Here is a 13,922-nt window from a genome sequence, read left to right on the forward strand (position 1 = left end):
GAGATCCCCTGCTACCTGTTACATTCGGTAGAGAAGCAAGCAGCCGGACGTACATACAAATAGGTATTGCAGCCGGAGGCTTGCGTGGAATTATCTTTCACTCATGCCATGGGTAGCTGAAGCTATCGTCTGGACGTAAATGTCGAATTAATAATTATACATCTACGTCCGGACGATAGCTTCAGCTACCCACACATGTTGCTCCTCGTAAAGAGGATTGCTAATGCTCTTACCTCTTGTTCTACCGCTCCGTTGTTCTTCGCGCTCACCTCTGTGAAGGTAAGTTGACATAGACTTCAACGACGCTTGCACTCTGGGAGAACACGGAATTGTCACTACTGCGAATGCACGAATAGGTATACGGGAGGTTGGAAGCTTTCAAGTGGACATTTCATGGATTCTCGACCACTATACGCGCCCTACGTACTTGCGAATTCCTCATTTTTGATTCTCCTTTGCCTGATCGCTTGGGAAATATGCCGGGGGTAACCTTTTTTTTCGAACGTGCACATCAGACCAAGTAATCACTCACTCGTAACCACCAGCAAACAGGAAGGTGCATGTCAAGCCATCGTAACAAGTCACTTTTTTGAAAGCCCAAATGCACCCGCCATGTCTAGATATAAAAAAGAGAAAGACCTAAGAAATGAAAACCCGAAACCCCTGCGCATAACCAGCTGCGCCATCCATTTACCGGGTGGAGAAAGCCTTGGTGACGGTGCGCTTGAGGGCGAGCTCCTTCTTCTTGAGCTCCTCGGAGCTGGTGTCCTCGATCTCGAGCTGGGCCATGGCGTCGCTGAGGGCCGACTCGATCTTCTCCTTCTGGCCACGCTTGAGCTTCATCGAGGTACCAGGGTCCGAGATCATCTCCTCGACACGCGAGATGTAGGCCTCGAGCTGTTGCCTCGACTCGAAGCGCTTGGAGAAGGCCTCGTCCGACGTCTTGAACTTCTGGGCATCGTCGATCATCTTCTCGATCTCGCCCGAAGAGAGCTTGCCAACAGAGTTGGAGATGGTGATGTTGGCGCTGCGGCCGGTCGACTTCTCGGTGGCCGTGACCTTGAGGATACCGTTGACATCGACCTCGAAGACACACTCGAGGACGGCGTCACCAGCCTTCATGGGAGGGATGGGAGCAAGAGTGAACTCGCCCAGCGAGGTGTTGTCCTCGCAGTTGACACGCTCACCCTGGTAGACAGGGAACTGAACGGTGGTCTGGTTGTCGGCAACCGTGGTGAAGGTCCTCTTCTTGATGGTGGGGACGGTCTGGCCACGGGGGACGACGGGGGCGAAGATGTTGCCCTCCATGGCGACACCGAGCGAGAGCGGGACGACATCGAGCAGAAGGAGGTCGGCGGTCTCGGCGGACTGGGCCTTGCCGGAGAGGATACCGGCCTGGACGGCGGCACCGTAGGCAACGGCCTCGTCGGGGTTGATGCTCTTCTCGAGCTTCTTGCCGTTGAAGAAGTCGCTGAGGAGCTTCTGGATGCGGGGAATACGGGTGGAACCACCGACAAGGACGATCTCGTCGACCTTGGCCTTGTCAATGGAGGCGTCCTTGAGCACCTGCTCGACGGGGGCGAGGGTGCCGGAGAAAGCCTTGCCGTTCAGCTCCTCGAAACGAGCACGGGTGATGGTGGAGTTGAAGTCCTCGCCCTCGAAGAGAGAGTCGATCTCAACGGTAGTCTGGGTGGCGTTGGAGAGGGTACGCTTGGCACGCTCGCAAGCAGTCCTCAGACGACGCAGGGCACGCGGGTCGCCGGAGATGTCCTGAATGAGAATGATCCTGTCAGTTGTTGTTCTATTTTTTGTGTTGTTTGAAAACACTCATGACGAAAGGAAATATTGGAGGGAGTGCAGGTGCAGGAAGAGCGACTCACTTTCTTGGTCTTGCGTTGGAACTCCTTCTTAAAGTGGTCCAACAAGTTGGTATCGAAGTCCTGACCACCAAGGTGGGTGTCACCAGCGGTGGCCTTGACGGTGAAGACACCGCCCTGGATGTGCAACAAGGACACATCGAAAGTTCCTCCACCAAGGTCGTAGATGAGGACGTTCCTCTCCTTCTCGGACTTGCCGGAGCCGAGACCGTAGGCGATGGCGGCAGCGGTGGGCTCGTTGATGATACGGAGGACGTTCAGGCCAGCGATGGAGCCAGCGTCCTTGGTGGCCTGACGCTGGTTGTCGTTGAAGTAGGCCGGGACGGTGATGACGGCCTTCTCAACCTTCTTGCCGAGCTTGGTCTCGGCAACCTCCTTCATCTGCTCGGTTGTCAGCCTTGCCGCCTAATTTTTCCGTCGCACAAAGGGGTGCTCACCTTGACCAGAACCATGGCGGAGATCTCCTGGGGGGAGAAAGTCTTGGTCTCGTTGAGGTACTCGACCTGGACGGCGGGAGCGCCCTCGTGGTCGACGATCTTGAAGGGCCAGGACTCAATGTCCTTCTTGACGGTCTCGTCGTCGAATCTCCGGCCAATGAGACGCCTGCCGTTTGTTAGCCGCTGTGTCCATCGAGCGGACCGTGGTTGATGGAGCCTTACTTGACGTCGAAGACGGTGTTGGCCGGGTTCATGGCAGCCTGGTTCTTGGCCGCCTCACCGATGAGACGCTCCTCGGGAGTGAAGGAGACGAACGAGGGAGTGGTGAAGCTACCCTGCTCGTTGGCGACTGGAGAAAATTGCGGGTAAGCATCGTGGGTGGGGAGGCAATGGCGATGGAGGAGACATACTGATCTCAACGTTGGCGCCCTCATAGTTGGCAACGCAAGAGTAGGTGGTGCCTGTTGAGGAAAAAGTCAGCACGGTGGACAGCGGGCATTTTGAGCGGGCAGGGCGTCGTACCAAGATCGATACCGATCGCACCGTCGTAGACTTCGTCACTCATGGTTGCTGGGGGATTTCTGGAAAGGTTGCAGGTGAGGGGTGGGGAGGAGAGGAATGCGCGCTCAGCTTCAACCTTTTGTGCTCGCGCAAAATCGAAATTTTGCCTTAGCTAAGGCGGAGCGCGGCCAGAATATCCCTGCACCCGGCCAGCAATCGGCCCGTGCGCCACGCTCTCTTTGCCGACCGCCTTGCCATTTGCTCTCACGTGCCCACCGGCTTTGACACCGAAAAAAAAAATAGGTTTGCTGCAACTCTCCATTAACGCCTTGCGGCTTACCACGCACTGGCACCCCAGCGGCGACGCCGCGGCTCCCGGCTACTTTGCCTCCACCAACGGTCCAACCCGGAAAAAAAAAGTCACCAGCCCCCCCGCCTTGCCGAGCCTCGCTTCCCCCACTATTGTTATTTCCCTTTCTGTCCTCGCCTACTCAATTTTTTGCAAGAAAACAACGGCGAATGCAAAACGCTAATGGAAATGAGAATCCCACTGAAAAGGTCTTTCATCGTTGGGCGAAGAAATAGTTCGACTCCCCCGCTATGTGCCCATTCCAGGAACGCCATGCCGACTGCGCGAAAAAAAGAGGAAAAGAACCAAGATGAACAACATGACCACTTTTCTTTTGTTTTGTTTTCAAAACTGCAGTACTTGAAACCCGTGAACATCTGTGCAGAAGGGGCTTGGGACGTTTTGTCTTTTTCCCCACCCTCCTCCCCTCCTCGAATGCAAAAAAACCGGTCTGCCCAATCCCCGATTTTCCAAATAACCCTCAAGATTCCCCTTCCTTCTTCTTCAGTCCGCCGAACTTGAGTTTCAACTTCAATGGCTTTCTCTCCCCGTCGGGACTTGAGGCTGGCGGGCTCGCCGATGGTGGCGCAGTTTGTGGCGCCGACGCTGCTGGCATTGAGAGGAACGGCTTTGACGGAGCTGGAGGAGCCTGGTGATCGGGACGGGGTGGCTTGCTGTGGTGCGACTCGGGCCGTGGCGGCTTCGGCTTCGGAGGCCGGTCGTGCCTTTGGGGCTGCGAGATCCGCGGTGGTGCGTTGGCGCCGTGCGCCTTGTGTGATGGATTGGCGCGTGGTGCTGATGGCCGCGAGAGAATCTGTCTGAGGCGCTCCGGGTTTACCTTCAGTCTGACTATCTTCCTGCGAGACTTCTTCGACTTGTCTGGTCTGTCTGGTCTAACAGCTTTGTCAGACCTCTCAGGCCTGTCGTGCTTCTCCGCTCTGTCTACACGATCTGATATCGTCGAGCTTGGAGTAGGCGCTCTCGAGTGACTTGGAGTGGGCACCTTCGGTGGTTGCGATGGCGCTCTGAAGAATGGTGATGCCGGCCGTTGGGACAGTGATCCGAGGGGCTTCACCGACGGACCTGGTGTCGGTGGCTTCGACGCGGCTGCTGGAGTAGGAGGTTTTAATATCGTAGATGGGGACGTGGCAGATGAAGGAGCACTGCCACCGCCAGTCTTCAAACTGAGCTTCAGCGAAGGCATGCCATTTGGTTTTGGTGCCGTTGGAGGCGCGATCTGTTGACGTTTGTTCGGTTCGTCTGCAAGCGACGGTCGCCTTCGCTTCTCGGCCGCCTTCTGCTGAAGGAGTGGTGCCTGCTCCTCCTTGATCTTGCTCAATGGCTTCTGCCGGTACGGCATGCTGCGGAAGAAGCGCATCTTGCCCTTTCCTAGATACTGGGCCTTCCAGGACAAGGGTAACTTGAACATGACTTCGAGGGAATTCTTAGGCTCAAACACGAGCCCGCATATCTCGAGTAGCCTGACCCATTCCTTGAGACTGGGCATTGGCGAAGTGAGGGCATTGCGCATCTGCTCCTTGAAAACCTCGTTGTTCCCAAGCTCCGTTTTAAGAGCCTTGATCGCGCCCTCCAGCGTTTGCGTACGCTCGAGCATGGCGGCACGACTATCTGTGGATGTGTCTTGCTCAATGATTAGACCGCCAAAGGCGTGATTCGATGCCTCATTCTTCTTGTCGCCTATCGCGATGCGAGCCAGGCCGCGACCAATCAAGTAATAGAGCTGTTCCCGGATATAAGGCGAAGGGTCGTGAGCGAGTGTGAAGATCAAGTACCGCAATATTGCAGGATGCTTCATCATGTTGAGGTCAACAAGGCATTCCATGGCCTTTAGTCGGACGCTCTCCGCAGCACCTGGCTTGGCGTATTGCAAGAAGTCCAGGATTTTTTGGGGTATTATACCGTTCTCCATTAGGAGACACTGGCATTGGAGAGCAGTGACGGTGACGATGTTCTGGTACGACGGGATCCACTCGTCCAGACGGCGGTGACGCTCAATCTCGTTCAGAGCATCCCGTTGGAAATCGATTTCATCTTGCTCGTCCTCATCGAAGTCGAAGCTGATGGTGCTTGTATCCTTGTAACCAAGTTGCTGCGCTAGGGCGGCCAGAAGTGCCGCCACGTAGTGACAATCGGAAAACTCGTTGTGTGAGTTGTCGTTGAACTTTAGCTTATCAAGGATCCACCTCTTCGCTCTCATCAGGCCCTTGCCGCTCGGTTCGCGCACTTTAGCAATGGCCCGTGGAATGGCACATTGCACAAGATATTGGCTTCTATCCGAAAAGTCATTGGAGCGAACCATGTGCGATCCTGGGAGACAAAACAGCTCCTGGAATGTTTTTTCGAGGTGATAGAGACCAATCCAATTGAGCTCAGTATCATCGATTCGGGGGACGGCACACTTGGCGAGAGCATCTACGGCCAAGGTTCGGATGCCATGGAAATACCGCCGGTCCATGACCGTCCGAGTGAGATATGTCGAGATAAGCTTGCTTGGCCGCTGCCCCGAGAGATAGTGCAGCGCCTCAGCTTGCGCCACCACATCAGGATCCTGCTGCAGCTGAGCCACTAGCATCCAGAGCGGCTGGTTGAACGTGATCTTGCAAATCCACTCGAAGTCCGCATCGACTCTGATCCACTCATACTGCTCGTTTGCCATCTGCTCCTCCTCCTCCTTCGTCCATTCGTCAAAGTCCCACTCTTGGATTTCCTTTTCCGTGTCCAGAACATCCCCTAAACAGTAAAGGGGGATTTCATCTGGCAGCTCACCGTCGCCGTTGAGATCGATTCCTTGCGCGGCCGCCGCTCTCTCTTTCTGACGTCGATTCCGTTTTAACCTAGTGTACTTGGTATTATAAGGTGCGTCAAACCTTGTGATTGCATCGTGAATAGGGATAATGTGATCATAGGGAGTCCCGTCGGCCTCATGGACAGTGACCGTCATTGCTCCAGTGAAAACCCTGGTGGGCTTTTTCTTTGACATGCCGCTCTTCTGTTCATTGATGTCCTTCAGGAAAGTCTTGGGATCAAGATCTTCCGCTCTGCTCTCCAGCTCGCTGCGATCGCCTTGGGTTTGCTTGACGGCGAACTCGATGACAGACTTCTTCTTGTTGAAGCGCTGGGTAACGTAAAAGTGCGGGCAGCCTGCACCATAAACCCACTGTCTCCAGAAGTCTGGGATCGGTTTGCTCTCGAGGTACTTGTCAACAATCTGGATAAAGTCCTCGGTCGAGATTGCGCCGTTTTGAAGCCTTCCGGTCTTCGCCTGGAGAAGCACCTTATAGATGATCTTCGTCACGCCCATCTTCGCCATCCTCTTTATTTTCTGGTTGAGGATGAACATGACCAAAGGTGCCTTCAGTTCCATGAACTCAATCTCCGACGGGTCTACACCAAGATAATCTCCGAGAGCTTGCAAGGAAGGTCGGTTAACATCAAGCTCGACAACTCGGTCAGCCATCTGCTTCATCCTGAAACGATGCTCATTCCTGCCGCAGAGTTGCTCCAAAAAGTCGTCTGACATGAAGTGGGAAAGAGCATAGATCACCCACCAGTCTTGGCTGGTTTTGGGTATGACGTTGATGCCCATCCACTGGAAAGCAAGAGCATGAACCAACTTGCGAGTAACCGGGAAGAGGGGATCCAAAACGTCCTCCGGATAGAGAAGGGAATTGCTGCACATTGTAAGCGATGCAGCATGGGCGATTTCGGGAACAAGATCGTCCACAAAGACGATCTTATAGCTGGTGAAAGGATAAGAGATGTAGGTCTTGCTAAAATGATCGGTTGCCTGCAGATTTGTTAGCATTCGCGTTTGTAGGGGAGAGTGGACGAAGTACCTTTGCCAATGCCATACACGTGTTCCTGACTTCGTCGCTCCTTCCCGGAAGGCAGAAGCCATGCACACGGATGGCGGCCTGACCCATCATTTCGTCATCGTCGCTTTCGCGCAGGTCCGAGAGATCGACGTGCTCGAAGGGACCAACGGCAATCGCGATGTGCTGCGGTAGAACGGCGTTTGCACAGGTGAAGCTAACGGTCTTTCGAGAGGGATCCTTGGGATCGACGATCTGTGACCGTCAGAAACTTTGTTTTTCAATTCAGTAGCATGACTACCTACATCATCAGTCATGTCGCCCGAGCAGACGACGGACATTTCCAGCGCTTTGTCTTCTTCAGACAGGCCGAAATTATCAATGTCGGCATCGAGCATTTGGACGTCACCATCGTCGTGGATGCCGTTGGAGAGGCCGTTCGTAAGTGCACCATTAGGGGCAGAGTGATCATTGATTCCATTTGTTAACGGCAGGGCGGCTTTCCTGAACACGTCACCGACGGTCCTTGGGCACCTGATCGATATTTCCCATGGATAGCGCGCGCTCGCATCGTCCACGCAGGGAAACAGACAGGAAGCCGAGCCAGTAAACTGGGAGTTCTGAGTGTAGACATGAGGATATCTTGTGTCGCCCTCTTCCAGCCCAGCGAAGTGCAAGCCCTCGCGAAAATGCTTGACGTCGTAGTGGATGACGACCTTGAGTGGCGCAAATACCGACCCGCCTGCCGTGAGGTCGCCGAGCGTGCTGAGCGCATCGAGCGACGAAGCGTCCAGCTCCTTGATCTTCACTCTTGGTGGGACGAATATCCAGAGGTTCTCTTCGGCAAGTTCTCCAATGTCCTCTTCCACCTTCTGTCGCAAAACTTTGTGGTGATGGACCGTGCTCTTTTCTGAAAGGTAGATGTGCGAGTGAGGGTCATTGTGATCCCATCTTGCCTCGCGCCCCTCCACCGTGACTTTCTTGATGCGAGCCTGTCGGCAGTGAAGGCGGATGTAAGGCAAGTCTTTTGACTGAGGTTGTACATTTATCTCGGCAACTCCATGCACGGAGCGCGCCAAAAAGTCGATGTCGAGCTCAACCTTTGCCGAGTAGACGCTGAAGGACGGGTCGGATGCCGGAGGGGCGGCGGCCGTGGCCAAGGAGGGAGGGTCGAAAGGACCAGGCATTGTGCCGGTCCAGGTGCTAGCCTGCGATCCTCAGCAGCGATACCCTCCTGCTCATCGCCGAAGTTATGTGCGCATGCTAAGTGACGGTGGGACGCGGAGCTCGAAACGGTCGTACGCGCGGTCGGGCAAAAGCAGGCGAGGACTCGACAGCTTTGTTCGGAAACGGAGGCGCTGGAGGCAGCGGAGTCTTCGGTCGCGCTGGGGCAGAGGGCGGATGGGGTGGCGGCAGAGAGCGTTGGGCGCAGTTGGGTGTCGCAACTGAAGTGCAGTCGCGCGGGTGATGCTGCTGCGATGGAGCCTGTGACGCCGCGCTCGATTCTTGGCGCTCGGGCGGTGGCGCACAGGCGCGTCGCCGCGTCTTCAACACCACGTCCTGCATACAGACTTTCACTCACGTGCTAATAATCAAAGAACACCTCGTCATGTCCAAGTTTCGTAATTGCATGTTGAGCGAACAGCTCAGCTGCATTACAGCAGCCTCGACGGGGAAAATGAAGGCCCTCGGCACGGGGCCAGCCAGAACAGGCCATTCACGACACAACAAGAACAAAGGCATTTTCATAAACGATTACTGTTTTGCTGCGTCCTACAGCCTATGGATAGAGTACACCGCCAGCCCTGCATGAAAACGCCCACTCGATGAGCTCGCCGTTTATTTTCCACAATCGCCCAAGTAAGCTGGAATTCACCAACCCCAAAAACGCCGGGCCACCGTAAAGCATAAATGCAGGTATATCCCATGGGTCGTGACTTGAAGCGCCTCGGTGGAACGCCACATAAAGCGACATGCTGCTACATATGTTCAGAAGCTTATTGTCTCTTCTCCCTCATCATCCGCCGCTTCTTTCGCGCATGCGCACGCAAGGCTTCGGGCGTGAGATATTCCTCAGGAAGCGCGAACTCTTCCTCTGGAGGTTCGGGGACCGGTTGCCCAAAGGCCGTCACATTGCGGCCGTGCCTTTGTTTGCCCATGGCGGCAGCGCGGAGGTGGGGCTTGGAGTAGAATGAAGTGAAAGGCCGCTCGGGAGAAGGAGGCCGGTAAATGATAGGGGGAGGTGGGGGTCGAGGTTTTGGTTGTTTGTTTGACGAACCACTTGCAGAGATGGCTTCCTGTTGCAACTGCCGCGCAGCCCAGGCATCAATGTCGCTGGAATTTGGGGGTTCGCCCATGCTATCCTCTTCGGCGCGTTCGGCGTGCTGATCAGCCTCTTCCTCATCTTCATCCTTCGCTTGCTGGGCTTGTTCTTTCTCAAGCCTGAGTCTCTTTTCTTCCTCTTTCCATATCCGGAACTTATCCACCAGCGCCCTGACCTCGGATATGAAGTAGTCGCGTTTTGGCTCGAATTCTTTCTTCTCCGAATCGGTGATGCCAGTGACACCCATGACACGCAGCCAATCATGGCCAAGAAGCCCATCTAGAAGACGTTCCAGCTGTACCTTCTCATGCATGGCTCTCTCTTTCTCGATATTCCGTAGTTGTTTTTCCTTGCGCTCGGCACGCCTGTGTGCCTTGAAGAAGAAGTCATCGTCAAGAGGATCAGTGGTTATGTGGTGTGGCGTGTGGCGGACGATTGTGGAAAAATCGACAGTTTGTATACCGGTGTTGACTTGGGCGTAAGGCTTGTAGCCATTGAGTGTCGTGGCGGGGTTGGACGATGAGTGGGCGGGGGTGAGGAGTGAGGGCCGCCTCTTCTCAGGAATGGACGAAGGCAGGGAAGAGACAGGTCCAGGGAGGGGGACGGGATCGCTGAGGGGCTCATCGATGATGTGGACGAGCTCGTCGATGTCGAGAAAATCTGGCCGGGGTCAGCTTTGATATCAGCGCGACACGAACGCGTCTACGCACCAGACTTGGTCTCGACGCCGGCAATCACGTCGTCATAGTTGGGAAAATAGATGGCCAGGTCGCTTTTGAGGCGTGAGCCGCCGTCCTGACTCCTCAACGTCCGCTTGTCCTGAGGCTGTGATGTGCTGGTGGGCACTGACAGGCCACCCTGGGCGTCGGGTTTGGGCGTTGCGGACTGGGAGGGCACGTCATCGTCGCGGAGGTCGAGCTGCGTTTGCACGCCGTTGGTCGCTTGTACCAGGCCCCCATGCGGCTGTGTGACTGTGACTTTGGTCGGAGGTCTCGGGTGCTGCTGCTGCTGTTGCTCAGCGCTGGCGATCGGTGTGGCGCCCTTCCTTCGCGACGAGCCACGATTCCTCGTCGCCGGGCGGGGGCCCAGCAGCTTCAGCGTCTGGCCGGTCGTGGGCGTCGCGGAGTCGTCCTGGGACGGCGCGACGGGCGTGCTGGCGATGGAGAGCGCGTCCTGCGACGCGGGCGCGGCTGCGGAGGGCGCTGCGTGGTTCTCGTTTGACTCGGCGGTCGCGATATTTTTAGGGCCTCGACGTGTGAAGCGCCCACTTGAGGAGCGGTTCAATGGTCGCGAGGAGCTGACCATTGTTTGCTGGGGCCCCCAAGGTCATCTTTCTGCTGCCTTTGTCTCAGGGTCACCGCTCTCGACGGGCGTTGTAGAAGCTTGCGAGCTCGGGCGTACCGCGATCGTGTTAGGGGACCCTTCTGAGTTTGGTCGTGGCTGTAGGCGAAGGGAAAGCGTTTCGCAGGGCTCGTCCATTTCACTGCTCACAGTCGCATGCACGCTCACGATCGCCCCGGGAACATTCTGGTTTGCATCTACAGCCGCTGCGCAGAGGCACTGCGGTGGTATTATGGGTCAGAGCGTCAAGCGGCAGTATGCGCACGCCTGCGTCGAGTGGAACGGCGCGTATACTTAAGGTTCGCTCGGCACCTCGCCATGCGACCCAGCGCTGTACAGGCGCGCTCACGGAACGACTTCCTTGGTGCTTTGCAGCAGCAGCGCTGCCTTGACTGAAACCGCACCAGCACCGGCCACCATTTCTGCAAAACGCCCAACACGCCTGCCGACAACCAATCCTGCCTGCACGCATGCTGCTACTTGGATCCGGCACGAGATTGACACGGCGGAAGCCGACTTCACCACAAGGAACACATTTTCCTGCGACGACCAGCCCAGACGTCGCCATCGTGACATTATTGATCTGCATCAGCATGAAACATTGGTGACCTGTGCCAAAACTTGCGCCTAAGAAAACAGGAACTCCTTTAGGACAGGAGACGAAGAGAACTCCGGGTTGAGGAGGACGCAACTGAAGTCGGTCAGTGGAGCTGTTTGATATCAGGCCGTGCATCGGCGGGCGGGGTATGGGTGGCGGCGGGGGCGCTTATGTGCGTAGCCAGAAATGCTGCCCGCATCTCAGACCTGTCCAACAGCGCCGACGAGCCGCGACCTTGAAGCTAGGGGGCATAAGACGTACTTGAGGAAGTATGCAAGCCCTTCCCTCCGCCGTTCTAGGAAGCGCGGGCGGAAGCGGGCTGGGATCGTCAGCGGCTGCTTTCCCGATCGGGGCAGGAATTGAATTACAGATTACGCTCTTCGGAGGGAGTTGAGGCATTGCTGATTCGGCGTGCGGGAATGTCTGGGCCAGCCGCCGTCGAAGCTCGTCAAACTCGGAATACCTGTGGCTGCATTAGCCAGGCATGTGTGCGTCATACATCACGCTTCCACGCGTACCGCTTCCTGATCTTCATGGGCCCGCCCTGTCACAGGATCAGCACGACTGCAGGCTCGGGGAAGAGATGAAACACACATCGAGGGTCTGCACGGTGCAGTTCCAGACGACGTAGTCGCCCATGCCTGGGACGTTGCCGGAGACGATGACATGGTCGTCGATGGTGACGCTCTTGGCCCAGAGGGCTCTGTTCTGGTCGGAGCCCTCTGCGGTGTGGTCCTCGAGGCGGATGGGGGCGGGCCTGTCGAGCGAGGCCTCGCTACCGCCAGATTCACGCCGCCTGAGCCCCGACCAGTACGGTGGAACTATCTGGTGATCACGGGCGGTGGACGCATCGCCGCCGTGCCGGGTAGCGACATGGCCGTTTTGCGTCGGGTGGCTGGGAGTCTCAGAGCCCGTTGACTCCATCCATCCAACTAGCACAAGCCGTGAACCAGGGTGATGTTGATGGGGTCGGGCAGGCAGCAGGCAAGGGCGATGTTGGGAGGCGGGGCGGGAATAGGCTCAATGGTTCAGCAAACGGCGAAGCGGGAATATGGGGTGTTGGACGCGGCAAAAGTAGACACGACGGCACGTGAGGCTGGCCCGCGAGCCGCACAGGCCGCACCACTCAAAGGCGCGGGGGCGGGAGCTGCGTAGAGTGACACTGCTCGTACGGCGATATGCCGGCCAGCGCGCAAACCGGGAGGACTGGAGGAGGCGGGACAGGCCCGAGCGCGAAGGACCGACGCCGTCAGCGCATGATCGGGCATGCAAACGCTGGGCGATTCCATCGCAGTCGAGCAGTGAACCCTGCACGCAGGTAGCGATGCGGGCCAGGCGGAGCGGCGGCGCTGCATGAAATGACAGGCGTGGCGGCAATTGGCCCGCGTTCTTCGACCGCATTCCACCTCGCAGCTGGAGCATGCTGCCGGGCCGCCATTGGCTGCATGGACGACTGATCTCCGACAAGGGTCGCGGTGCAATTCGTGCTGGTCCGGCTGCGGGTGGCATTCGGACAGTCCAGCACCAGCTCGTCCCGAAGCGCGATAAGACCTATTTTGGTGGAGATGGGCCTAGAGCTTATTCTGCACACCATCCATCTCGCTCTTCAGCCGTGGCTCCGTGCGTGCGCTAGCTAGCCATGAGCCTGAGCCTCCTCCCTTTCCATAAATCCCTCCTCCCCGCCTCGTGCGTCTGAAGGGGGTAGCTTCCACCTTCCGTTGCCGAGCTCTTCCTACGTACATCCCCACTGTCGCTACCCGCTGATCACAGGAGGCCCGCGAGTCAAGGTACGCCTATATTGCTGCTGCATTCCGCGCGCATTCCTCCCGCCCACCCCCAAACTACAATTCCCTCGCTCACGCCGTCCTCAGTGCAACTCGGACCAGACTGTTCACCATGCGTTCCTCGGCCTCGACTCTCGCTGTTCTCTTTGCCGTCGCTGGCCTGGCTTCGGCCCAAACGATTGATCCCGACACGGTTTCGATTGAGGACAGAAGTAAGCGTCGCCGACTCCGGGAGCCGCGGACTCTTGAGCTGACCAGCCGCAGACCAGTGGTGTCTTGCCCAGACGTCGCAATGCCCGCTCATCTGCCTCCAGACCAACAAGGATGCGGCGGTGCAGTCCAACGAGTGTGACTCTGTACGTCGAGGCCACACATCCCGCCGCCACGGTAGCATGCTAACATCAAACAGGAGACTCTCCAGTACTCGTGTGTGTGCGCGAACGGCCTCTCGCCGAACGTGACCGAGTACAGCCAGACGATGCCTTACTTCATCTGTACCGAGGTCAACAACCGCTGCGTGGATAGCTGCGGAACCGGCAACAACCAATGCGCGAGTGATTGCCGCACCGAGCACCCCTGTGGAGCGCAGAACCCGACCCGTGTCAACGTCACCACGACCAGCAGCGCCTCTACCGCCTCGGCCACATCCAGCTCAACCGGTGGTGCCGACTACAGCAGCTTTGGCGACGGCAACTCGGGCGACTCTAGCTCCAGCTCTGGCGGCAGCAGTGGAGCCGGTGCCGTGGCTGTTGACCTCGGCGCCAAGTACGGGCTGGCCATGATCGTCAGCGGCCTGGTCGGCGGCGCAGCCCTCCTGTTGTAAGCGTGCGGAGAAACCCCGCGCTTTCGCCATTTCTTTAGCATTCTCTCGTCTTTTGC

General features: G+C 57.0%; 5 protein-coding genes across 5 annotated transcripts; 1 reads left to right on the forward strand and 4 right to left on the reverse strand.

The window, feature by feature from the left end:
• Positions 1-690: 690 nt before the first annotated feature.
• On the reverse strand, positions 691-2,879 carry LTHEOB_11594 (HSP70 chaperone protein; the record flags this gene model as incomplete). The annotated part of the gene is made up of 6 exons (XM_035508367.1): positions 691-1,770; positions 1,881-2,258; positions 2,315-2,480; positions 2,537-2,663; positions 2,725-2,775; positions 2,837-2,879. The coding sequence occupies 6 exons, from the start codon at positions 2,877-2,879 to the stop codon at positions 691-693; spliced, it is 1,845 nt and encodes a 614-aa protein (XP_035365746.1).
• Positions 2,880-3,645: 766 nt separating this feature from the next.
• Positions 3,646-8,184, reverse strand: LTHEOB_11595 (Transcription initiation factor tfiid; the record flags this gene model as incomplete). The annotated part of the gene is made up of 3 exons (XM_035508368.1): positions 3,646-6,972; positions 7,022-7,252; positions 7,303-8,184. The coding sequence occupies 3 exons, from the start codon at positions 8,182-8,184 to the stop codon at positions 3,646-3,648; spliced, it is 4,440 nt and encodes a 1,479-aa protein (XP_035365747.1).
• An 810-nt stretch (positions 8,185-8,994) lies between these two features.
• On the reverse strand, positions 8,995-10,625 carry LTHEOB_11596 (Methylated-DNA-protein-cysteine methyltransferase; the record flags this gene model as incomplete). Its single annotated transcript, XM_035508369.1, has 2 exons — positions 8,995-9,980; positions 10,031-10,625. 2 exons carry the CDS (start codon positions 10,623-10,625, stop codon positions 8,995-8,997), a joined length of 1,581 nt encoding a protein of 526 aa, XP_035365748.1.
• A 663-nt stretch (positions 10,626-11,288) lies between these two features.
• Positions 11,289-12,183, reverse strand: LTHEOB_11597 (Px domain-containing protein; the record flags this gene model as incomplete). The annotated part of the gene is made up of 5 exons (XM_035508370.1): positions 11,289-11,352; positions 11,521-11,578; positions 11,628-11,722; positions 11,778-11,803; positions 11,854-12,183. The coding sequence occupies 5 exons, from the start codon at positions 12,181-12,183 to the stop codon at positions 11,289-11,291; spliced, it is 573 nt and encodes a 190-aa protein (XP_035365749.1).
• Positions 12,184-13,155: 972 nt separating this feature from the next.
• LTHEOB_11598 (Cdp-alcohol phosphatidyltransferase) lies at positions 13,156-13,866 on the forward strand (the record flags this gene model as incomplete). The annotated part of the gene is made up of 3 exons (XM_035508371.1): positions 13,156-13,255; positions 13,308-13,399; positions 13,453-13,866. 3 exons carry the CDS (start codon positions 13,156-13,158, stop codon positions 13,864-13,866), a joined length of 606 nt encoding a protein of 201 aa, XP_035365750.1.
• Positions 13,867-13,922: the final 56 nt, after the last annotated feature.

The sequence above is a fragment of the Lasiodiplodia theobromae genome (genome assembly GCF_012971845.1).
Source record: "Lasiodiplodia theobromae strain AM2As chromosome Unknown scaffold_51, whole genome shotgun sequence".
NCBI lineage: Eukaryota > Fungi > Ascomycota > Dothideomycetes > Botryosphaeriales > Botryosphaeriaceae > Lasiodiplodia > Lasiodiplodia theobromae.